The sequence below is a fragment of the Entelurus aequoreus genome, linkage group LG28, assembly GCF_033978785.1.
Source record: "Entelurus aequoreus isolate RoL-2023_Sb linkage group LG28, RoL_Eaeq_v1.1, whole genome shotgun sequence".
NCBI classification, from domain to species: domain Eukaryota; kingdom Metazoa; phylum Chordata; class Actinopteri; order Syngnathiformes; family Syngnathidae; genus Entelurus; species Entelurus aequoreus.
In genome coordinates this window covers 12110758-12136631 of record NC_084758.1, presented here as the reverse complement: position 1 = coordinate 12136631, position 25874 = coordinate 12110758, and the positions used below count along the sequence as shown (strand labels likewise).

Below are 25874 nucleotides of genomic sequence, written 5' to 3'. Positions count from 1 at the left end.
GTTATAAAGACAGTAAAATAAGAATATAAGTCACAGAGACAGTAAAATATGAATATAAGTCATAATGGAATAAGACAGTAAAATATGAATTTAAGTCCTAAAGACAGTCAAATATGAATATAAGTCATAAATACAGTAAATATGAATATAAGTCATAATGGAACAGTAGAATATGAATATAAGTCACAAAGACAGTAAAATATGAATATAAGTTATAAAGACAGTAAAATAAGAATATAAGTCACAAAGACAGTAAAATATGAATATAAGTCATAATGGAAGAAGACAGTAAAATATGAATTTAAGTCCTAAAGACAGTCAAATATGAATATAAGTCATAAAAGAACAGTCAAATAGGAATATAAGTCATAATGGAACAGTACAATAAGAATATAAGGAATAATGGAACAGTAAAATATGAATAAAAGTCACAAAGACAGTCAAATAAGAATATAAGTCATAATGGAACAGTACCCGTGTGAAGTTGGCACTGATGTGCAGCTGTGCCAGCGACAGGCGGATGTTGCGACACAGCTGGGCGGAGGTGGCGTCCGACTCCTCGTCGTGACACCCGGGGTCGTCCAGGGTGTTGTTGATGTTGTCCCGGACTAAACCCAGCTGGACGTGGAGGTGTGCCGCACCTTCTTGGAGAACTTGCAGGGACACGCTGACGTTGTCCAGGGCCTCCTTGGTCTCTCGCATGGCTGCAAGAAACCGTGGCACAACTCTATGGTTATCATCACACTTCTATTGTGTATACCTTCAACATGTTTTCTTATTACATATTTACACAAGACCTAAATACTGTATTATTATTATTTTTTAATACTTTGATAGGCAATATGTAGCTAGCTTTCTGTGCAAATCTAAATAAAACATTTTATTAAGATATCTTTATGATTTTACCCTTTCATTTTCAACATGTATTTTGCATCTATAATGTAACTTATCATGCACCTACACCTAATATACCTTCATATTTCAGTGTTTCCCACACATTCATTTATTTGTGGCGGCCCGCCACGAAAGAATTACGTCCGCCACAAATATTTTATATATATTTTTTTTTTGGTCCTGTTTTCTGTTTATTTGTTACTGACTGTGGCAGGACACCTCTGCCTCTGTTTCACTTTATGTTGCTGGTAAATAATATAGTTGTAGTAGTAGGCTAAAGTTAAATTATTTATTATGCACTAATTAAAGGGGCAGAGCTTTAAGAGACATTTTAGCTTTTATATTTTATAAGATATATTTTTTGTAAGAACCACAATTAATAAATATATTTCAGTGAATAACTTATTGTTCAAATCTGTATATAAATATGTACATAAAGTGTTGTAATTATATTGTAAAATGGATGGATGGACGTTTAAAACAAAACTGTTATTAATTAGTAAGTATACATTTTTTGAGCCTTTTTAGAGAAAATTATATCATTGTAGTAAATTATGCAAATTACTCGATGATATCATGGTGACCACGCCCATAGCCACGCCCCCACCGCCACAGGTATCTTGGCAGTTTATGGGGAACACTGTATTTAACGCTTTAAACGGGAGCTATGTTGAAAACAAATCTGCCTAGCAACAGCACAAATAAATCCAAAGCATTTAAAAAAAACGTTATGCAAAAAAACTGCTTTACGGTTAAAAAGGGGAGCGGGACACAAACAAAACACTTTCAAATGCGACACGACTGGTCATGCAGAATTCCCAGCATCCTTGAAGGCAACGATGCCTTTCACTTTGTTAAAACTGCATCAGGAAGGGAAATGAAGTGATTTTTTTAAGTGCAGTTTTAACATTTCAACGACTTCATGACACAGGAAGGAAGTGCAAGGGAGGTACATCCGTGTCACGTGACACCGGGTCAGAGGTCAGGGGTCATTCTTCGGTTAGGGTTTACCTTTGATGGCTCTGTCGATTTTCACTTCGCACAAGAAAAGAAAGAAAAAGTAAGCAAAACTATGGCTATGAAACAAAAGAGTAGCATTTTACATATTTGTGTGTGTCTTTTGACAAAAAATATCAATAAATCATTACTGTATCGACAGTAAGCATGATAATATGATCGGATTGGACTATTTTTGGGAATAAACACACTTTTCTGGCCAACCATGACACACTTCATGCTGGCTAAGGAGTGTAATTCTCTCTCTGAGCTGCAGGGGGAGCTGCAGTCCCAGACAGGAAGTGGCATCACTCCATGGCAAGAAGAATAGGACTGTTTTTTTTCTTCCCATTTTGATATCATGGCTTGGTATCGCCTTGAGGAAATGAAAGAGGAGCACAAGAAGTACGCACCTCCTGTCGTCTTCAGCGCGGCGTCCAAGGCGGGTCGCACCTCCTTATCTAACTGATGGTGTATCCTTCCACCCAGCAGCGGACCTATGTCTGTTACACAAACATATTAAATATGAAATATGACTTTTCTTTGGCCTCCTCAAACAAATAAAACAGCACCAAAGCATGTTTTAATAAAGGAAATGAAAGAAAATGAAAGGCTCTGTTGTCATGTATTTTATGAAATGTTCAACAAAGTCATTCTTAACACTGCCTAACAAGATGCACTTTTTTTTTTTTTTTACATTAAAATATAATGAAAACAATTTTAAAAACTACAAAAGCCAAAAGCAGTGAAGTTGTCACGTTGTGTTAAATGGTAAATAAAAAGAGAATACAATGATTTGCAAATCCTTTTCAACTTCTATTCAATTGAATAGACTGCAAAGACAAGACAGTGCCTGCAGCATGTTTCAAAAAAAGCTGGCACAAGTGGCAAAAAAGACTGAGAAAGTTGAGGAACGCGCATCAAAACAAGGACGGGGCGGGGGTCACCACTTTGTCAACAAATGCCTGAGCAAATTGTTTAAGAACAACATTTCTCAACCAGCTATTGCAAGGAATTTAGGGATTTCACCATCTACGCTCTGTAATATCATCAAAAGGTTCAGAGAATCTGGAGAAATCACTGCACGTAAGCCATGATATTACGGACCTTGGACCCCTTCAGGCGGTACTGCGTCAAAAAAAAGCGACCTCAGTGTGTAAAGGATATCACCACATGGGTTCATGAACACTTCAGAAAACCACCGTCAGTAACTATTTTGTCGCTACATCTGTAAGTGCAAGTTAAAACTCTACTATGCAAAGCCAAACCCATTTATCAACAACACCCAGAAACGCTTCGCTGGGCCCGATCTCTTAAATTTCCTGGTCGATCTACAAAACCCAAAAGCAGCAACACATTGTAAAAAAGTTGTCAGAGGGGCATTTTTACCAGTGTGTTACATGGCCTTTCCTTTTAACAACACTCAGTAAAGGTTTGGGAACTGAGGAGACACATTTTTGAAGCGGAATTATTTCCCATTCTTGCTTGATGTACAGCTTAAGTTGTTCAACAGTCTCCCTTCTCATATTTTAGCCTTCATATTGCACCACACATTTTCAATGTCTGGACTACAGGCAGGCCAGTCTAGTACCCGCACTCTTTTACTATGAAGCCACACTGTTGTAACACGTGGCTTGGCATCGTCTTGCTGAAATAAGCAGGGGCGTCCATGAAAAAGACATTGCTTGAATGGCAACATATGTTGCTCCAAAACCTGTATGTACCTTTCAGCATTAATGGTGCCTTCACAGATGTGTAAGTTACCCATGCCTTGGGCACTAATACACCCCCATACCATCACAGATGCTGGCTTTTACACTTTGCACCTAGAACAGTCCGGATGGTTCTTTTCCTCTTTGGTCCGGAGGACACGACGTCCACAGTTTCCAAAAACAATTTGAAATGTGGACTCGTCAGACCACAGAACATTTTATTTTACTTTGCATCAATTTGTCTTAGATGAGCTCTGGGTGTTGTTGATAAATGGCTTTGGCTTTGCATAGTAGAAATTTAACTTGCACTTACAGATGTAGCGACCAACTGTAGTTACTGACGGTGGTTTTCTGAAGTGTTCCTGAGCCCATGTGGTGATATCCTTTACACACTGATGTCGCTTTTTGACGCAGTACCGCCTGAGGGATCAAAGGTCCGTTATATCATGGCTTAGATGCAGTGATTTCTCCAGATTCTCTGAACCTTTTGATGATATTACGGAGCGTAGATGGTGAAATCCCTAAATTCCTTGCAATAGCTGGTTGAGAAATGTTGTTCTTAAACAATTTGCTCAAGCATTTGTTGACAAAGTGGTGACCCTCGACCCCGTCCTTGTTTGTGAATGACTGAGCATTTCATGGAAGCTGCTTTTATACCCAATCATGGCACCCACCTGTTCCCAATTAGCCTGTTCACCTGTGGGATGTTCCAAATAAGTCTTTGATGAGCATTCCTCAACTCTCTCGGTCTTTTTTGCCACGTGTGCCAGCTTTTTTTAAACATGTTGCAGGCATCCAATTCCAAATGAGCTAATATTTGCAAAAACAACAATGTTTACCAGTTTTAACATGAAGTATCTCATCTTTGCAGTCTATTCAATTGAATATAAGTTGAAAAGGATTTGTTGTATTCTTTTTATTTACCATTTACACAACGTGACAACTTCACTGCTTTCGGGGTTTGTAAACAAAACAAGAATATATTTGTGTTAAGTCACTGAAATGTGTGCAGTACAAAGAGCAATAACACAAAATGACCACTAAGGGTGTAAGAGACTTACTGTCCAAGTCGTAGAGGACTTGGTTCTTGGTGGTGGCGTACTGGGAGGACAGGTAGTCGATTTGCTGGTAAAACACAAACAAGATGTACAAAAGTTGAAAATGCGTCCGCAGAATGAGAGTCCAGCGCGCTAGCCGACAAGCTAAAATCCTAAGATATCAGCTTGTTGTCCAGCACGACTCTTAAGGCATCAGAGAGGGAGGCTTGCCTGCTCATTCTGGGTTCATTCCGTGAAACTGTCAATGGTGACTTATTTATTCATTCCATTTTTTATTCACATATAAATCGGGAAAAAACCTAAATAAAAAGTAAATTTTTGCGGAAAAAAACGAAAAAAAAAAAAGTTTTTAATTTGAGAAAGAATGTGAATTTTGGGCCAAGTATATTTTATACACAGGACTATTAAAGACTGAACCAATCAATAATTCACAATATTGGATTTGATGTTATTATTTTTACACCGATGGATGAATGTTCTGAACTCCTGTTTACAAGCCAGCATTGTAGTCATTCAGAATCATGCTGTCATGCAGTGGACCTTAGGGCTGAAAACTATCACCATATAAGTGTTTTATATCGGTCAATATCAATAGTTATTGGTAGTTTTTATATCCTGTCAAAAATAGGGACCAGGGGAAAAATATATTTGATAAGTGTGACCAGTAGATGGCAGTTACACATAAGAGATACGTGTAGACTGCAATATGATGGCAGTCACACATAAGAGATACGTGTAGACTGCAATATGATGGCAGTCACACATAAGAGATACGTGTGGACTGCAATGTGATGGCAGTCACACATAAGAGATACGTGTGGACTGCAATATGATGGCAGTCACACATAAGAGATACGTGTGGACTGCAATATGATGGCAGTCACACATAAGAGATACGTGTAGACTGCAATATGATGGCAGTCACACAGAAGAGATACGTGTGGACTGCAATATGATGGTAGTCACACATAAGAGATACGTGTGGACTGCAATATGATGGCAGTCACACAAGAGATACGTGTAGACTGCAATATGATGGTAGTCACACATAAGAGATTTGTGTAGACTGCAATATGATGGCAGTCACACATACGAGATACGTGTGGACTGCAATATGATGGTAGTCACACAAGATATTTGTGTAGACTGCAGTATGATGGCAGTCACACATAAGAGATACGTGTAGACTGCAATATGATGGCAGTCACACATAAGAGATACGTGTAGACTGCAATATGATGGCAGTCACACATAAGAGATACGTGTGGACTGCAATATGATGGTAGTCACACAAGAGATTTGTGTAGACTGCAATATGATGGCAGTCACACATAAGAGATACGTGTAGACTGCAATATGATGGCAGTCACACATAAGAGATACGTGTAGACTGCAATATGATGGCAGTCACACATAAGAGATATGTGTAAACTAAAATATGATGGCACTCACACAGAGATACGTGTAGACTGCAATGTGATGGCAGTCACACGTAAGAGATACGTGTAGACTGCAATATGATGGCAGTCACACATAAGAGATACGTGTAGACTGCAATATGATGGCAGTCACACATAAGAGATACGTGTAGACTGCAATGTGATGGCAGTCACACATAAGAGATACGTGTAGACTGCAATATGATGGCAGTCACACATAAGAGATACGTGTAGACTGCAATATGATGGCAGTCACACATAAGAGATATGTGTAGACTGCAATATGATGGCACTCACACATTAGAGATACGTGTAGACTGCAATGTGATGGCAGTCACACATAAGAGATACGTGTAGACTGCAATATGATGGCAGTCACACATAAGAGATACGTGTAGACTGCAATATGATGGCAGTCACACATAAGAGATACGTGTAGACTGCAATGTGATGGCAGTCACACATAAGAGATACGTGTAGACTGCAATGTGATGGCAGTCACACATAAGAGATTTGTGTAGACTGCAATATGATGGAAGTCACACATAAGAGATACGTGTGGACTGCAATATGATGGCAGTCACACAAGAGATACGTGTAGACTGCAATATGATGGTAGTCACACATAAGAGATTTGTGTAGACTGCAATATGATGGCAGTCACACATACAAGATACGTGTGGACTGCAATATGATGGTAGTCACACAAGATATTTGTGTAGACTGCAGTATGATGGCAGTCACACATAAGAGATACGTGTAGACTGCAATATGATGGCAGTCACACATAAGAGATACGTGTAGACTGCAATATGATGGCAGTCACACATAAGAGATACGTGTAGACTGCAATGTGATGGCAGTCACACAAGAGATACGTGTGGACTGCAATATGATGGCAGTCACACATAAGAGATACATGTAGACTGCAATATGATGGTAGTCACACAAGAGATTTGTGTAGACTGCAATATGATGGCAGTCACACATAAGAGATACGTGTGGACTGCAATATGATGGTAGTCACACAAGAGATTTGTGTAGACTGCAATATGATGGCAGTCACACAAGAGATACGTGTAGACTGCAATATGATGGCAGTCACACATAAGAGATACGTGTAGACTGCAATATGATGGCAGTCACACATAAGAGATACGTATAGACTGCAATGTGATGGCAGTCACACATAAGAGATACGTGTAGACTGCAATATGATGGCAGTCACACATAAGAGATACGTTTAGACTGCAATATGATGGCAGTCACACATAAGAGATACTTGTAGACTGCATTCATCGGCAGTGCGCCTTATAATCCGGTGCACCCTATGGTCTGGAAAATACGGCATATATTGATATCGTTTTATCGCCTCAACCTGTCAATCAATTACTCCATTTAGAGACGTAACTAAAAAGTGTATTATTTATAAAGTGTGGTAAAACTTCCGGGGTTAGTATTACCGTTTTAAATGAAAATGATGGTATTTTGATCAACTCACGGACTGGCTCGTTATCTTAAATACTAACATGAAAACAAAAGACATTAACTTATTTCCCATGAAGAAACACAATAGCCCAATCTGAACATGAGCAACTCCAATATTTAATGGTGCACTCGTCGTGATCGATCAATACTCAGAAGAAAGGTGTGTCATACCGTGGGCGTGTCGTTGGCGAAGGTGTGCAGGTCCCTCATGTTGCTGTTGACCAGACGGCGGATGTTCTTGACTTGAGCGCTCAGGTTCTGGTTGGCGGCGTACGCGCACAACACGCCGATCCTGCAAGACGACAGGACATCCTGTTAAGCGGTGACAGCTTCCTGTCGGCATGGCAACCTCGCGGCGACTCACAATTTGAATCCCATTCTCAGGTTGATGATTTGATTCAAAATAGAGTCTTGATTCAACATGATTCACCATTCAAACTTATTGTCATTAGTTTGCGGCTCCAGTGCCGCAGCGAGCACCACCAGCCATGAATGTTACAATAATATCTCAATGGCAGACATGTATCCATGAAAATATTGAGAAGCTGCTAACGGTGTATTTGACGGCAAAGCAGAGAGCGAAGAGGTCCACTCTCCAAGGTAAATACTGTACATTATTGGAAAATGTGAAAGGAGTCATCGCACTAAAACATGTTGGAAATAAGGTTAGAGAAAAAAACAGGAATTCCTGGAAATGTGTTGAACGTGGAAAAATATTTGTTAGAATTTCAAGGATGAGTTAAATGTGTTGAAGGTGGAATGGTTTGAATCGTTTGAAAAATGTGGGAACTTTGAAGAATATCCCATTGATTTCAATGGGAATTTCCCCAAAATTTGGTAATTTCGGGAAAAGTGGGAATTTTTTTGAAAATGGTAAAAAAAACTTGAATGTTCTGAATCAGTTGAAATGGTTGGTGTTGGAATTTTTTAAATCGGTTGAGAAATGTTGAAGCACTAACATGTTGAATTGAAAAATGGTATTACGGAAATCCTGGAATTTCGGGAAAACCGGTCATTTTTCCAGTTCCAAAAACAACTTTGTTTTTTGTCCTGATTAAGAGGAAGGTTTTGACCGTGAAACGGTTGAAGTGGGTTGAAAAATGTGGAAGGAGTCATCGCACTAAAACATGTTGGAAATAAGGTTAGAAAAACAAAACAGGAATTCCTGGAAATTTGTTGAACGTGGAAAAATATTGTTAGAATTTCCAGGATGAGTTAAATGTGTTGAAGGTGGAATGGTTTGAATCGGTTGAAAAATGTGGGAACTTTGAAGAATATCCCATTGATTTCAATGGGAATTTCCCCAAAATTTAGTAATTTCGGGAAAAGCAGGAATTTTTTGGAAAATGGTAAATAAACCCTTGAATGTTCTGAATGAGTTGAAATAGTTGGTGTTGGAATTTTTTTTAAATCGGTCGAGAAATGTTGAAGTAGTAACATGGTGAATTGAAAAATGGTCATACGGAATTCCTGGAATTTCGGGAAAACAGGTCATTTTTCCAGTTCAAAAAACGACTTAGTTTTTTGTCCTGATTAAGAGGAATGTTTGACGGTGGAGCGCTTGAAGTGGGTTGAAAAATGTGGAAGGAGTCATCGCACTAAAACATGTTGGAAATAAGGTTAGAAAAACAAAAACAGAAATTCCTGGAAATTTGTTGAAGGTGGAAAAATAGTTGTTAGAATTTCCAGGATGAGTTGAATGTGGAATAGTTTGAATGGGTTGAAAAATGTGGGAACTTTAAAGAATATCCCATTGATTTCAATGGGAATTTCCATCAAATTTGGTAATTTCGGCAAAAGCGGAATTTTTTTTTGAAAATGGTAAATGAACCCTTGAATGTTCTGAATGAGTTGAAATGGTTGGTGTTGGAATTTTTTTAAATCGGTCGAGAAATGTTGAAGTGGAATTGAAAAATGGTCATACGGAATTCCTGGAATTTCGGGAAAACCGGTCAATTTTCCAGTTCCAAAAACAACTTTGTTTTTTGTCCTGATTAAGAGGAATGTTTGACGGTGGAACGGTTTAAGTGGGTTGAAAAATGTGAAAGGAGTCATCGCACTAAAACATGTTGGAAATAAGGTTAGAGAAAAAAACAGGAATTCCTGGAAATTTGTTGAACGTGGAAAAATATTTGTTAGAATTTCCAGAATGAGTTAAATGTGTTGAAGGTGGAATGGTTTGAATCGGTTGAAAAATGTGGGAACTTTGAAGAATATCCCATTGATTTCAATGGGAATTTCCCTCAAATTTGGTAATTTCGGGAAAAGCGGGAATTTTTTTGAAAATGGTAAAAAAAACCTTGAATGTTCTGAATGAGTTGAAATGGTTGGTGTTGGAATTTTTTTAAATCGGTTGAGAAATGTTGAAGTAGTAACATGTTGAATTGAAAAATGGTATTACAGAATTCCTGGAATTTCGGGAAAACTGGTAATTTTTCCAGTTCCAAAAACAGCCTTGTTTTTTGTCCTGATTAAGAGGAATGTTTGACGGTGGAACGCTTGAAGTGGGTTGAAAAGTGTGGAAGAAGTAGTCGCCAGAAAAAAGGGTGGAAATAGAGCTTTGGAAAAGCAGGAATTATGGAACTTCCTGGATTTTTTTAGAACTTGAAAAAAACAGTAGTTTAAATTTCCAGGATGAGTGGAATATGTTGAAGGTGGAATGGTTTGAATCGGTTGAAAAATGTGGGAACTTTGAAGAATATCCCAATGATTTCAATGGGAATTTCCCCAAAATTTGGTAATTTTGGGAAAAGCGGGAATTTTTTTGAAAATGGTGAAAAAACCTTGAATTTTCTGAATGAGTTGAAATGGTTGGTGTTGGATTTTTTTTTAATCGGTCGAGAAATGTTGGAAGTAGTAACATGTTGAATTGAAAAATGTTATTACGTAATTCCTGGAATTTCCGGAAAACCGGTCATTTTTTCAGTTCCAAAAACAACTTTGTTTTTTGTCCTGATTAAGAGGAATGTTTGACGGTGGAACGCTTGAAATGGGTTGAAAAATGTGAAAGGAGTCATCGCACTAAAACATGTTGGAAATAAGGTTAGAGAAAAAAACAGGAATTCCAGGAAATTTGTTGAACGTGGAAAAATATTTGTTAGGATTTCCAGGATGAGTTGAATGTGTTGAAGGTGGAATGGTTTGAATCGGTTGAAAAATGTGGGAACTTTGAAGAATATCCCATTGATTTCAATTGGAATTTCCCCAAAATTTGGTAATTTCAGGAAAAGGGGGAATTTCTTTGAAAATGGTGAAAAAAACTTGAATGTTCTGAATGAGTTGAAATGGTTGGTGTTGGAATTTTTTTGAATCGGTCGAGAAATGTTGAAGTAGTAACATGTTGAATTGAAAAATGTTATTACGGAATTCCTGGAATTTCGGGAAAACCGGTCATTTTTTCAGTTCCAAAAACAACTTTGTTTTTTGTCCTGATTAAGAGGAATGTTTGACGGTGGAACGCTTGAAGTGGGTTGAAAAATGTGAAAGGAGTCATCGCACTAAAACATGTTGGAAATAAGGTTAGAGAAAAAAACAGGAATTCCTGGAAATTTGTTGAACGTGGAAAAATATTTGTTAGAATTTCCAGGATGAGTTGAATGTGTTGAAGGTGGAATGGTTTGAATCGGTTGAAAAATGTGGGAACTTTGAAGAATATCCCATTGATTTCAATGGGAAATTCCCCAAAATTTGGTAATTTTGGGAAAAGTGGGAATTTTTTTGGAAAAAGGTAAAAAAAACTTTGAATGTTCTGAATGAGTTGAAATGGTTGGTGTTGGAATTTTTTTTAAATCGGTCGAGAAATGTTGAAGTAGTAACATGTTGAATTGAAAAATGGTATTACAGAATTCCTGGAATTTCGGGAAAACTGGTAATTTTTCCAGTTCCAAAAACAGCCTTGTTTTTTGTCCTGATTAAGAGGAATGTTTGACGGTGGAACGCTTGAAGTGGGTTGAAAAGTGTGGAAGGAGTAGTCGCCAGAAAAAAGGGCTTTGGAAAAGCAGGAATTATGGAACTTCCTGGAATTTTTTAGAACTTGAAAAAAACAGTAGTTTAAATTTCGAGGATGAGTTGAATGTGTTGAAGGTGGAATTGTTTGAATCGGTTGAAAATGTGGGAACTTTGAAGAATATCCCATTGATTTCAATGGGAAATTCCCCAAAATTTGGTAATTTTGGGAAAAGCGGGAATTTTTTTGGAAAATGGTAAAAAAAAAACCTTGAATGTTCTGAATGAGTTGAAATGGTTGGTGTTGGAATTTTTTTTAAATCGGTCGAGAAATGTTGAAGTAGTAACATGTTGAATTGAAAAATGGTATTACAGAATTCCTGGAATTTCGGGAAAACTGGTAATTTTTCCAGTTCCAAAAACAACTTTGTTTTTTGTCCTGATTAAGAGGAATGTTTGACGGTGGAACGGTTGAAGTGGGTTGAAAAATGTGGAAGGAGTCATCGCACTAAAACATGTTGGAAATAAGGTTAGAAAAAAAAACAGGAATTCCTGGAAATTTGTTGAACGTGGAAAAATATTTGTTAGAATTTCCAAGATGAGTTAAATGTGTTGAAGGTGGAATGGTTTGAATCGTTTGAAAAATGTGGGAACTTTGAAGAATATCCCATTGATTTCAATAGGAATTTCCCCAAAATTTGGTAATTTCGGGAAAAGCGGGAATTTTTTTGAAACTGGTGAAAAAACCTTGAATGTTCTGAATGAGTTGAAATGGTTGGTGTTGGAATTTTTTTGAATCGGTCGAGAAATGTTGAAGTAGTAACATGTTGAATTGAAAAATGGTATTACGGAATTCCTGGAATTTCGGGAAAACCGGTCATTTTTTCAGTTCCAAAAACAACTTTGTTTTTTGTCCTGATTAAGAGGAATGTTTGACGGTGGAACGCTTGAAATGGGTTGAAAAATGTGAAAGGAGTCATCGCACTAAAACATGTTGGAAATAAGGTTAGAGAAAAAAACAGGAATTCCAGGAAATTTGTTGAACGTGGAAAAATATTTGTTAGAATTTCCAGGATGAGTTGAATGTGTTGAAGGTGGAATGGCTTGAATCGGTTGAAAAATGTGGGAACTTTGAAGAATATCCCATTGATTTCAATTGGAATTTCCCCAAAATTTGGTAATTTCAGGAAAAGGGGGAATTTCTTTGAAAATGGTGAAAAAAACTTGAATGTTCTGAATGAGTTGAAATGGTTGGTGTTGGAATTTTTTTGAATCGGTCGAGAAATGTTGAAGTAGTAACATGTTGAATTGAAAAATGTTATTACGGAATTCCTGGAATTTCGGGAAAACCGGTCATTTTTTCAGTTCCAAAAACAACTTTGTTTTTTGTCCTGATTAAGAGGAATGTTTGACGGTGGAACGCTTGAAGTGGGTTGAAAAATGTGAAAGGAGTCATCGCACTAAAACATGTTGGAAATAAGGTTAGAGAAAAAAACAGGAATTCCTGGAAATTTGTTGAACGTGGAAAAATATTTGTTAGAATTTCCAGGATGAGTTGAATGTGTTGAAGGTGGAATGGTTTGAATCGGTTGAAAAATGTGGGAACTTTGAAGAATATCCCATTGATTTCAATGGGAAATTCCCCAAAATTTGGTAATTTTGGGAAAAGTGGGAATTTTTTTGGAAAAAGGTAAAAAAAACCTTGAATGTTCTGAATGAGTTGAAATGGTTGGTGTTGGAATTTTTTTTAAATCGGTCGAGAAATGTTGAAGTAGTAACATGTTGAATTGAAAAATGGTATTACAGAATTCCTGGAATTTCGGGAAAACTGGTAATTTTTCCAGTTCCAAAAACAGCCTTGTTTTTTGTCCTGATTAAGAGGAATGTTTGACGGTGGAACGCTTGAAGTGGGTTGAAAAGTGTGGAAGGAGTAGTCGCCAGAAAAAAGGGCTTTGGAAAAGCAGGAATTATGGAACTTCCTGGAATTTTTTAGAACTTGAAAAAAACAGTAGTTTAAATTTCGAGGATGAGTTGAATGTGTTGAAGGTGGAATTGTTTGAATCGGTTGAAAAATGTGGGAACTTTGAAGAATATCCCATTGATTTCAATGGGAAATTCCCCAAAATTTGGTAATTTTGGGAAAAGCGGGAATTTTTTTGGAAAATGGTAAAAAAAAAAACCTTGAATGTTCTGAATGAGTTGAAATGGTTGGTGTTGGAATTTTTTTTAAATCGGTCGAGAAATGTTGAAGTAGTAACATGTTGAATTGAAAAATGGTATTACAGAATTCCTGGAATTTCGGGAAAACTGGTAATTTTTCCAGTTCCAAAAACAACTTTGTTTTTTGTCCTGATTAAGAGGAATGTTTGACGGTGGAACGGTTGAAGTGGGTTGAAAAATGTGGAAGGAGTCATCGCACTAAAACATGTTGGAAATAAGGTTAGAAAAAAAAACAGGAATTCCTGGAAATTTGTTGAACGTGGAAAAATATTTGTTAGAATTTCCAAGATGAGTTAAATGTGTTGAAGGTGGAATGGTTTGAATCGTTTGAAAAATGTGGGAACTTTGAAGAATATCCCATTGATTTCAATAGGAATTTCCCCAAAATTTGGTAATTTCGGGAAAAGCGGGAATTTTTTTGAAACTGGTGAAAAAACCTTGAATGTTCTGAATGAGTTGAAATGGTTGGTGTTGGAATTTTTTTGAATCGGTCGAGAAATGTTGAAGTAGTAACATGTTGAATTGAAAAATGTTATTACGGAATTCCTGGAATTTCGGGAAAACCGGTCATTTTTTCAGTTCCAAAAACAACTTTGTTTTTTGTCCTGATTAAGAGGAATGTTTGACGGTGGAACGCTTGAAGTGGGTTGAAAAATGTGAAAGGAGTCATCGCACTAAAACATGTTGGAAATAAGGTTAGAGAAAAAAACAGGAATTCCTGGAAATTTGTTGAAAGTGGAAAAATATTTGTTAGAATTTCCAGGATGAGTTGAATGTGTTGAAGGTGGAATGGTTTGAATCGGTTGAAAAATGTGGGAACTTTGAAGAATATCCCATTGATTTCAAAGGGAAATTCCCCCAAATTTGGTAATTTTGGGAAAAGTGGGAATTTTTTTGGAAAAATGTAAAAAAAACCTTGAATGTTCTGAATGAGTTGAAATGGTTGGTGTTGGAATTTTTTTTAAATCGGTCGAGAAATGTTGAAGTAGTAACATGTTGAATTGAAAAATGTTATTACGGAATTCCTGGAATTTCGGGAAAACCGGTCATTTTTTCTGTTCCAAAAACAACTTTGTTTTTTGTCCTGATTAAGAGGAATGTTTGACGGTGGAACGCTTGAAATGGGTTGAAAAATGTGAAAGGAGTCATCGCACTAAAACATGTTGGAAATAAGGTTAGAGAAAAAAACAGGAATTCCTGGAAATTTGTTGAACCTGGAAAAATATTTGTTAGAATTTCCAGGATGAGTTGAATGTGTTGAAGGTGGAATGGTTTGAATCGGTTGAAAAATGTGGGAACTTCGAAGAATATCCCATTGATTTCAATGGGAAATTCCCCAAAATTTGGTAATTTTGGGAAAAGCGGGAATTTTTTTGGAAAATGGTAAAAAAAAAACTTGAATGTTCTGAATGAGTTGAAATGGTTGGTGTTGGAATTTTTTTTAAATCGGTCGAGAAATGTTGAAGTAGTAACATGTTGAATTGAAAAATGGTATTACAGAATTCCTGGAAATTCGGAAAACTGGTAATTTTTCCAGTTCCAAAAACAACTTTGTTTTTTGTCCTGATTAAGAGGAATGTTTGACGGTGGAACGCTTGAAGTGGGTTGAAAAGTGTGGAAGGAGTAGTCGCCAGAAAAAAGGGTGGAAATAGGGCGTTGGAAAAGCAGGAATTATGGAACTTCCTGGATTTTTTTAGAACTTGAAAAAAATAGCAGTTTAAATTTCCAGGATGAGTGGAATATGTTGAAGGTGGAATGGTTTGAATCGTTTGAAAAATGTGGGAACTTTGAAGAATATCCCATTGATTTCAATAGGAATTTCCCCAAAATTTGGTAATTTCGGGAAAAGCGGGAATTTTTTTGAAACTGGTGAAAAAACCTTGAATGTTCTGAATGAGTTGAAATGGTTGGTGTTGGAATTTTTTTGAATCGGTCGAGAAATGTTGAAGTAGTAACATGTTGAATTGAAAAATGTTATTACGGAATTCCTGGAATTTCGGGAAAACCGGTCATTTTTTCAGTTCCAAAAACAACTTTGTTTTTTGTCCTGATTAAGAGGAATGTTTGACGGTGGAACGCTTGAAATGGGTTGAAAAATGTGAAAGGAGTCATCGCACTAAAACATGTTGGAAATAAGGTTAGAGAAAAAAACAGGAATTCCTGGAAATTTGTTGAACGTGGAAAAATATTTGTTAGAATTTCCAGGATGAGTTGAATGTGTTGAAGGTGGAATGGTTTGAATCGGTTGAAAAATGTGGGAACTTTGAAGAACATCCCATTGATTTCAATGGGAAATTCCCCAAAATGTGGTAATTTTGGGAAAAGTGGGAATTTTTTTGGAAAATGGTAAAAAAAACCTTGAATGTTCTGAATGAGTTGAAATGGTTGGTGTTAAAAAATTTTTTAAATCGGTCAAGAAATGTTGAAGTAGTAACATGTTGAATTGAAAAATGGTATTACAGAATTCCTGGAATTTCGGGAAAACTGGTAATTTTTCCAGTTCCAAAAACAGCCTTGTTTTTTGTCCTGATTAAGAGGAATGTTTGACCGTGGAACGCTTGAAGTGGGTTGAAAAGTGTGGAAGGAGTAGTCGCCAGAAAAAAGGGCTTTGGAAAAGCAGGAATTATGGAACTTCCTGGAATTTTTTAGAACTTGAAAAAAATAGCAGTTTAAATTTCCAGGATGAGTGGAATATGTTGAAGGTGGAATGGTTTGAATCGTTTGAAAAATGTGGAAATGGTGGAAGTTCGAAAAATGGCCAATTCATTTTGAACGGGAAAAATGTCCCGGAAAACCTGGAATTCTGGGAAATCTGGGAATTTTTGGAATTTGCCCGCGATTCCCGAATAGGCTGAACAGTTTGAAGTCGGAACGCTTTGAATCGGGTGAAAAATGTGGAAGGTAGAGCGCGCCAAAATCTGGAGAAGAAGAAGAAGGGGAGGTTTAAAAACCATATGTGTGAATGTTTGGAGCATTCACACAATCAGCTCATTTCTAAAAGTTGCAATACAAATAAGATTTTATCATCAAAAAACAATAATAGTTAATAACACACAGAAAAGGACCGAAAATGTGTACCAATGAGTACCGGTATAATTGGTACCGTATTGGTTGAAACGTGAATGGTACCTCTATTATCATTTTTCCCTTCCTCACGTCTTGACTCTTCTGGCTGCAGTGCGTCAAAGAAAAAAAGACCTTAAGAAGTGGACACGTGCAGATCTTCAAACACGTGACTGCGCCTACGACATGTAAGCAGCATAGTGGTCTCATTGTTGACACCTCCTCCTCAATAAGACCCTCGCTGCGTTCCCTCGTAACGTCCCCGACTTGTACCGAGACCCGGGACTTGCTGTTCTTCTCCTTCTTTCTTTGTATTCAACATGAAGGAAGAAAGCGCCAACATGACCAGGAGGCTCATTAATATTTGAAGTCATCAATTTTGAAAAAAGAGAACACTTTGTGCGAATTATTATTATTATTAATATTATTATTATTATTTCAACAGCATTGTTGGACTCAATCCGCATTTTTAAATTAACAAGACTCGTCAACAGAATGGTGCATTAATATGGCCGACGTTTCAAGCCTATGAACATGGACGCACTAATGAGCTTCAGCAACATCAAGGCGAGCACACACCATAATACTACAAACCCCGTTTCCATATGAGTTGGGAAATTGTGTTAGATGTAAATATAAACACAATACAATGATTTGCAAATCATTCTCAACCCATATTCAGTTGAATATGCTACAAAGACAACATATTTGATGTTCAAACTTTTTTGTGCAAATAATCATTCACTTTAGAATTTGATGGCAGCAACACGTGACAAAGAAGTTGGGAAAGGTGGCAATAAAAACTGATAAAGTTGAGGAATGCTCATCAAACACTTATTTGGAACATCCCACAGGTGAACAGGGTAATTGGGAACAGGTGGGTGCCATGATTGGGTATAAAAGTAGATTCCATGAAATGCTCAGTCATTCACAAACACGGATGGGGCGAGGGTCACCACTTTGTCAACAAATGCGTGAGCCAATTGTTGAACAGTTTAAGAACAACATTTCTCAACCAGCTTTTGCAAGGAATTGAGGGATTTCACCATCTACGCTCCGTAATATCATCAAAGGGTTCAGAGAATCTGGAGAAATCACTGCACGTAAGCAGCTAAGCCCGTGACCTTCCATCCCTCAGGCTGTACTGCATCAACAAGCCACATCAGTGTGTAAAGGATATCACCGCATGGGCTCAGGAACACTTCAGAAACCCACTGTCAGTAACTACAGTTGGTCGCCACATCTGTAAGTGCAAGTTAAAACTCTCCTATGCAAGGCGAAAACCGTTTATCAACAACACCCAGAAACGCCGTCGGCTTCGCCGGGCCTGAGCTCATCTAAGATGGACTGATACAAAGTGGAAAAGTGTTCTGTGGTCTGACGAGCCCACATTTCAAATTGTTTTTGGAAACTGTGGACGTAGTGTCCTCCGGACCAAAGAGGAAAAGAACCATCCGGATTGTTCTAGGCGCAAAGTGTAAAAGGCAGCATGTGTGATGGTATGGGGGTGTATTAGCGCCCAAGACATGGGTAAATTACACATCTGTGAAGGCACCATTAATGCTGAAAGGTACATACAGCTTTTGGAGCAACATATGTTGCCATCCAAGCAACGTTACCATGGACGCCCCTGCTTATTTCAGCAAGACAATGCCGAGCCACGTGTTACATCAACGTGGCTTCATAGTAAAAGAGTGCGGGTACTAGACTGGCCTGCCTGTAGTCCAGACCTGTCTCCCATTGTGAAAATGTGTGGCGCATTATGAAGCCTAAAATACCACAAGGGAGACCCCCGGACTGTTGAACAACTTAACTTAATTTTTTTTTATGAGTTTGAACATCAAATATCTTGTCTGCCAACCCATATTCAATTGAATATGGGTTGAAAAAGATTTGCAAATCATTGTATTCCGTTTATATTTACATCTAACACAATTTCCCAACTCATATGGAAACGGGGTTTGTATATATATATATATATATATATATATACATACCTTGGCAAGTTTCACTGCAATAAGGCGCTTTTGGTAGCTTCTGCTTGAATCTTTGACCACTCCTCTTGACAAAATCGGTGCAGTTCAGCTAAATGTGTTGCTTTTCTGACATGGACTTGTTTCTTCAGCATTGTCCACACCTTTAAGTCAGGACTTTGGGAAGGCCATTCTAAAACCTTCATTCTAGCCCGATTTCCTTTGCCACTTTTGAGGTGTGTTTGGGGTCATTGTCCTGTTGGAACACCCAACTGCGCCCAAGACCCAACCTCCGGGCTGATGATTTGAGCTCGTCCTGAAGAATTTGGAGCTAATCCTCCATTTTCATTGTCCCATTTAAAGCAGCAGTTCAATTGGCAGGAAAACAGGCCCAGAGCATAATACTACCACCACCATGCTTGACGGTAGGCTTGGTGTCGCTGGGATTAAAGGCCTCACCTTTTCTCCTCCAAACATATTGCTGGGTATTGTGGCCAAACAGCTCCATTTTTGTTTCATCTGACCACAGAACTTTCCTCCAGACGGTCTTATATTTGTCCATGTGATGTCAGATGAAACAAACATGGAGCTGTTTGGCCACAATATGTGTATGTGCCTTCTGGGCTACCGTAGGGATTGCGCAATAAGCAGCATGGCTACCTTCCTCTGTGTTTTTTGTTGTTTTTTTTTTATAAATTTTGATTTCTATTTACTGTTTTAATTGGTTTTTCCCTTTAAAATCGTTTTTAATCATATTTATTTTTATATTGGTTCTATATTTATTTATTTTTTGTTTTTATTCAGTCATTGGTGGAGATACGGATAATATTTAATTATTGTTTTTAATATTGTTTCTAATATTGTTGTGCCGAACATTGGAAACATTTTTGTTGTTTAAATGTGCTATATAAATAAAGTGGATTGGATTGGTGGCTAGCTACTAAGGGCAGTGTAGTGTTGTTGTGTTGCCGCTAAAATGCAGGTAGAAGAAAAAGACACCGAGGAGCCTAAAGAAGAGATACAACCGCCTCCGCGGACTTTGAAAGCAAACGTTTGGAGACACTTTGGATTTTGCCGTGGCAAGAAAGGGCTTGACATGACTCATGCAATGTGCAGACTTTGCAAAGCTAAAACGAAGATAACCAGATCCATCGCTAGTTTCATTGCAAAAGACCTGCGACCATACAAAAGCAATACATTTTATTACTGCTTTTGTGTTTTGTTAAGAAAAAAAAGAGACATACCGTATTTCCTTGAATTGGCGCAGGGAATATAGTATTCGCACGTCTAGAATTACTGCCGGGTCAAACTCGTTTCTCAAAATAATTAACGCATGCTTGGCCTTATCGCCGGTTTATTATTGAAGCTGGATCAAATTTGTTTCGCAAAATATTAATTTTATTATCGCATGTCTATAATTTTCGCCGGGTCAAACTCGTTTCGCAAAATATTTAGCATATGGCTAGAACTTCCACCGGGTCAAATTCGTTACGTCACGAGTGACGCATCTGTCCTCATTTTCAAAATGGAGGAAGCTGCTTTCAGTAGTTTACAATCGCACAAAGGAAAAAAGATAAAGAGCTTTTCAGTAGGATTTAAGGTCCAAGCTATTGAATACCGGTACAGTATGCTAAAGAGAACAGTAAGCAGCTATGTTTTATTAATATACCGTAGCTGCGTGTGTGAAATACTGTATAAGTCATTAAATGACTCCCGCCTCCTGGTGGTAGAGGGCGCTGCCGCGCTAGTGATCCTTCTTGCGACTTCCGGTACTGCAGAAGAAGTGAACACACGCAGCAAGAGATTTTTTTTTCTTCCTTTTAACAAGGATTACATACCGGTATCTAAAATAAAACAGTTTTCTAAACTGGACTTTCAATCGAAGCAGGAGGTAATAATTAAAGGAATATCTCCATCGAAACAGAGACTTTTAAAACTGAAGAAAGAAAATAAGGAAGACTTCTATAAACAAGTTATCGATGCTTTTGGTCAGAAGGAGCTGCAAATGGACTCCATTTATAAGTACAGGTAAGACCATAATAACGTTTTTTTAATTAAATGTGCTTTTCATGATGGTATGCTTACATCACTCTCAAAGCGCACGCCTAAATTTTATGGATTCCTTTTGGTAAACGGCGGAGTGAGAAGAGGTTTTAAAATAATTACCGCATGCACGGCCATCCCGCCGGTTTCCGGTAAACGCAGGTGTGACAGGAGGTTTTAAATTAATTAACGCCCCTGCGGCTATTCAAGGAAATACGGTAACTAACTAGTATTTGTGTCATTTTATTTTTGGAAGTGGCATGTTTTTTAGAAATATAAAAGGTATCTAGCCTAAGCTCATTTGATTTATGAATCATTTATTTTGCTGTTTTACACAAAGAAGTAGTTCATAATGAACAGTTACAGTATTTTTATATAATTGATGGTAATGTTTGGGCAAGTTCTGGTACAGACTGGCAGCTAGCCGAGCCTACCAATTGTATTGTATTGATGTTAGGAGTTGTATTACTGTATTATATTGTTCTGGTAACTGAGTGTCAAATTCAGACGTTAAAATGTTTTGTTCTAGTTAAAATGTGTGCAAGCATAAATATATCAGACTGGGATTTACATTTGTGTGTTTACATTATTGCAATCAGTTGATAAAACATTGTCCTTTACAATTATAAACGCTTTTTACAAAAAAGTACTACTCTGCTTGCATGTCAGCAGACTGGGGTAGGTCCTGCTGAAATCCTATGTATTGAATGAATAAAGAATCCTTTTGAATCAGAAAAATATGGTTTTTGAATCGAGAATAGAGTTGAATCGAAAAAAATCGATTTATAATCGAACCGTGACCCCAAGAATCGATATTGAATCGAATCGTGGGACACCCAAAGATTCCCAGCCCTAATATATATATATATATATATATATATATATATATATATATATATATATATATATATATATATATATATATATATATATATATATATATATATATATATATATATATATATATATATGTACATATATATATATATATATTAGGGCTGGGAATCTTTGAATATATATATATATATATATATATATATATATATATATATATATATATATATATATATATATGAAGGAATCAATAAAGTACTATCTATCTATATACATAGACATATACATATATACACACAAATATATACACATTTACATATACATATATACACACACATACTGTATATACACATTTACATATACATATATACACACACACACAGTATATATATATATATATATATATATATATACATATATATATATATATTCAATATATATATATACTGTATATATACACACATATATACATATATATATATGTGTGTATATACACACACACACACACACACACACACACAGACACACACATATATATATATATATATATATATATATATATATATATATATATATATGTATATATATACACATATACATATATATATATATATATATATATACATATACATATATATATATATATATATATATATATATATATGTATATATATACACACATATATACATATACATATATACATATATATATATGTATATATATACACACATATACACATACACATATACATATATATATATATATATATATATATATATATACACTACGGTTCAAAAGTTTGGGGTCACCCAAACAATTTTGTGGAATAGCCTTCATTTCTAAGAACAAAAATAGACTGTCGAGTTTCAGATGAAAGTTCTCTTTTTCTGGCCATTTTGAGCGTTTAATTGACCCCACAAATGTGATGCTCCAGAAACTCAATCTGCTCAAAGGAAGGTCAGTTTTGTAGCTTCTGTAACGAGCTAAACTGTTTTCAGATGTGTGAACATGATTGCACAAGGGTTTTCTAATCATCAATTAGCCTTCTGAGCCAATGAGCAAACACATTGTACCATTAGAACACTGGAGTGATAGTTGCTGGAAATGGGCCTCTATACACCTATGTAGATATTGCACCAAAAACCAGACATTTGCAGCTAGAATAGTCATTTACCACATTAGCAATGTATAGAGTGTATTTCTTTCAAGTTAAGACTAGTTTAAAGTTATCTTCATTGAAAAGTACAGTGCTTTTCCTTCAAAAATAAGGACATTTCAATGTGACCCCAAACTTTTGAACGGTAGTGTATATATACAGGTATATATATATATATATATATATATATATATATATATATATATATATATATATATATATATATATATATATATATATATATATATATATATATATATATATATATATATACGTATATATAGCGCGGCCCCCAGCCAAAATGTTTTACCCCAATGCGGCCCCGGAGTCAAAAAGTTTGGGGATCCCTCCCTTAGAGTCATATAACTTGGTATGTAACACAAGCTAACTTTTATCATGCGCCCGTTACCTTGCTAGCATGCTAACATTAGCGTGCTGACCTTTTGAGTTACTTTTGCTACGGTTTAGCCCAGAGCCATATAACTTGGTATCTGACACTGTTAGCATGCAAACAGTAGAATGCTAGCAAGATAACTTAGGCTTGCTAACTTTTTCATCTATTTTTACACGGTTTTTTTTCTGTTCCCGCAGAAAACTTTGAGTCGTATAACTTGGTATATGAAACATGCTGACTGTTATCATGCCATCGTTAGCACAAATGCTAAGTATTAGCATTTTTTTGTAAACATGCTACTGTTTTAGGCTAGCCCTGTAGGTCGTTTTGTACAGTTACACCTAAAACTCACGGATTCAGACACTCTGCACCATCTAATAAGTACGGCGGCTTCCGGCGACCCCCGGCCAGAGGTCCAGGGCAAAGATAGCAGGCCCATCAAAAATTTTCTAGTTATATTTATTTTACCAAATATTAAATTGCGACATTCGGTGTCAGGTTCAAACACTGATGACATCTATTAAACAAGACAAGAAGCAAGGAATTAAACAGAGACACAATTCAATTTAGCTCAATTGAAGAGAAACGCCTAGACAATGCACCCTTGGAGAGTGTCGTCCCACGCTCTGACGAATGATTGTACGCCTCCTCTTTTATTTTTACTTTCCCTGATTACATGGCAACAGCTGTTTCTAAGGGAGGGGGGGTCGTAAACAGCCATTGCCTTTGTTTACAAAACAGTTCAAAGAAAAGGTGCCTGGCGCTTGCGTCAGGTCCTGCTTCCTCTCCGCTTTGTACATCTCGGGTCAAGACAATATCTTCCTGTGGATTACACTACATCAAAGAAACCGACACCCTCGTGTCGCTCCCCATCCTACACAGTGGAACTTTGCAAGCCTTTTGCTTGGTAGGATCAAAGACAGCGTTTGTCCTCTCGCAGGGCGAGCTGAACTCAATGTAACACAAAGTTTTAGATACAATTATTCTGACAATCGGTTTGAATGGTGAGGATTAGTTATGCTCGCCAGCAATAATGCTACATTGCGTTGGGGACTAGAAAAGAATGTGTCATGTCTGTTGATTATGTTTTTGTTTTAGTCATGTTCGGTTTTGTTTTTGGACTCTTTGTGCACTCTTGTTTTGTCACCATAGCAACCCATTAGTTTCCAGCTGTCATGTCACGCACCTGTCTCGCACACCTGTCACCAATCATGTCACTGCTATTTAAGACTGTCTGTTTCTGCTGATCGGCCCGGTGACATTATCTATCCTATCATACCATGCTACTTCTGACACCTCTGTTTGTCTTCATGCTACCATAGTTCCATGTCAAGCAAGTTTTTGTTTCTTGTTCATAGTTTCTGCCTTTGTGCAAGTTTTGTTTCATTAGTCGAGTTTGTTATCCGCCATTGTGCGCGCCTTTTTTGTAGTTTGTTAGTATTTTAATAAATATGTACTCACATTCACGCCTTGCCCGCGTCCAACTTTCCTTTGCATTCCGGGAAAACAAACCCTAAGATCCACGTATTGACAGAATGTTCCTCTAAAACAGGGGTCACCAACGCGGTGCCCGCGGGCACCAGGTCGCCCGTAAGGACCAGATGAGTCGCCCGCGGGCCTGTTCTAAAAAAAATAAAAAAAATAAAAAAAATAAAAAATAAAAAAATTTTTTAAAATTAAATCTACATAGAAAAAACACAAGATACACTTTCAATCAGTGCATCAACCCAAACAACCTCCCCCCATGCACACTCATCCACACCCACTCACACAAAAGGGGTTATTTCTTTCTGCTACCAATATTCTGGTTCCCACAACATAGACAACACATCTGCAAGGGACACAGTCCCTGAAGCACACATGATTGTATAGGCTGCTGGTCCACTAACATTTTCATTAATTACTATTTTTTATGTAATTATTTTTATATTGTTTTACTTTCTTTTTTATCCAAGAAAATGTTTTTTATTTATTTATCTTATTTTATTTTATTTTTTAAAAAAGGGCCTTATCTTCAACAGACCAGGTTGTCAATGAAATTAGATTTGTTTAAAGGGTTTTTTAAACCAGGCCCAGTCCAGATAATGTCCAAGTCGGACTCAGCAACACACACCTTCATTCATGTACACAGAAAAAAATTAGGGAACACAACAGATTGCATATAATTTATAAACAAAATTACATTTTCAAAATAAGCATTTATGTACAGTCCAGATTATGTCCAGGTCACTCAAATTAGGGAACACAACAACAGATATCATATAATCTATAAACATAATTATACTTTCAAAATAAGCCTTTGAGGACTTCTCATCTTTTTTTTAATGTTTTTTGGCATCATTATCGTTTTCAACCATGTAACTTTCTAAAGTTAGAAAATACTGAATAAATGTTTTAAAGAAAGTAATACTAAGTGAATATCTGTTTTTGGCCTTAAAAATAAACATTTTACAGAGTACTATAATTAAATTGACTAAATCATGATTGTTAATGAACTCTCCTAAAATAACAGAAACCACATTAAGCTTCATAAACAAACCAATCCTTAAACACATTTTTTCAACTTCCACCCAAAACAAAGACACAATATGACAATACCAAAACAAATGCAGGGTGGATTCAGGCTCCTGACAACAAAATCGTCAATCATCTGACTCT

General features: G+C 36.8%; 1 protein-coding gene across 9 annotated transcripts in view; it reads right to left on the bottom strand.

Annotated features, from left to right (window-relative positions):
- The window catches only part of prom1a (prominin 1a), a 366218-nt gene that overhangs the window by 177256 nt on the left and 163088 nt on the right, over window positions 1-25874 (bottom strand). For all 9 annotated transcript variants that reach the window (XR_009824913.1, XR_009824912.1, XM_062039974.1 and 6 more), the window contains 4 exons: window positions 7759-7879; window positions 4664-4727; window positions 2304-2393; window positions 475-704 (listed from right to left, as the gene is read on the bottom strand). Coding sequence is in view for 7 of the 9 variants with exons in the window: in XM_062039974.1 (XP_061895958.1) it covers window positions 475-704; window positions 2304-2393; window positions 4664-4727; window positions 7759-7879 (505 nt within the window). In the remaining 2 variants the exon portion in view is untranslated. The remainder of the gene's footprint in view (window positions 1-474; window positions 705-2303; window positions 2394-4663; window positions 4728-7758; window positions 7880-25874) is intronic.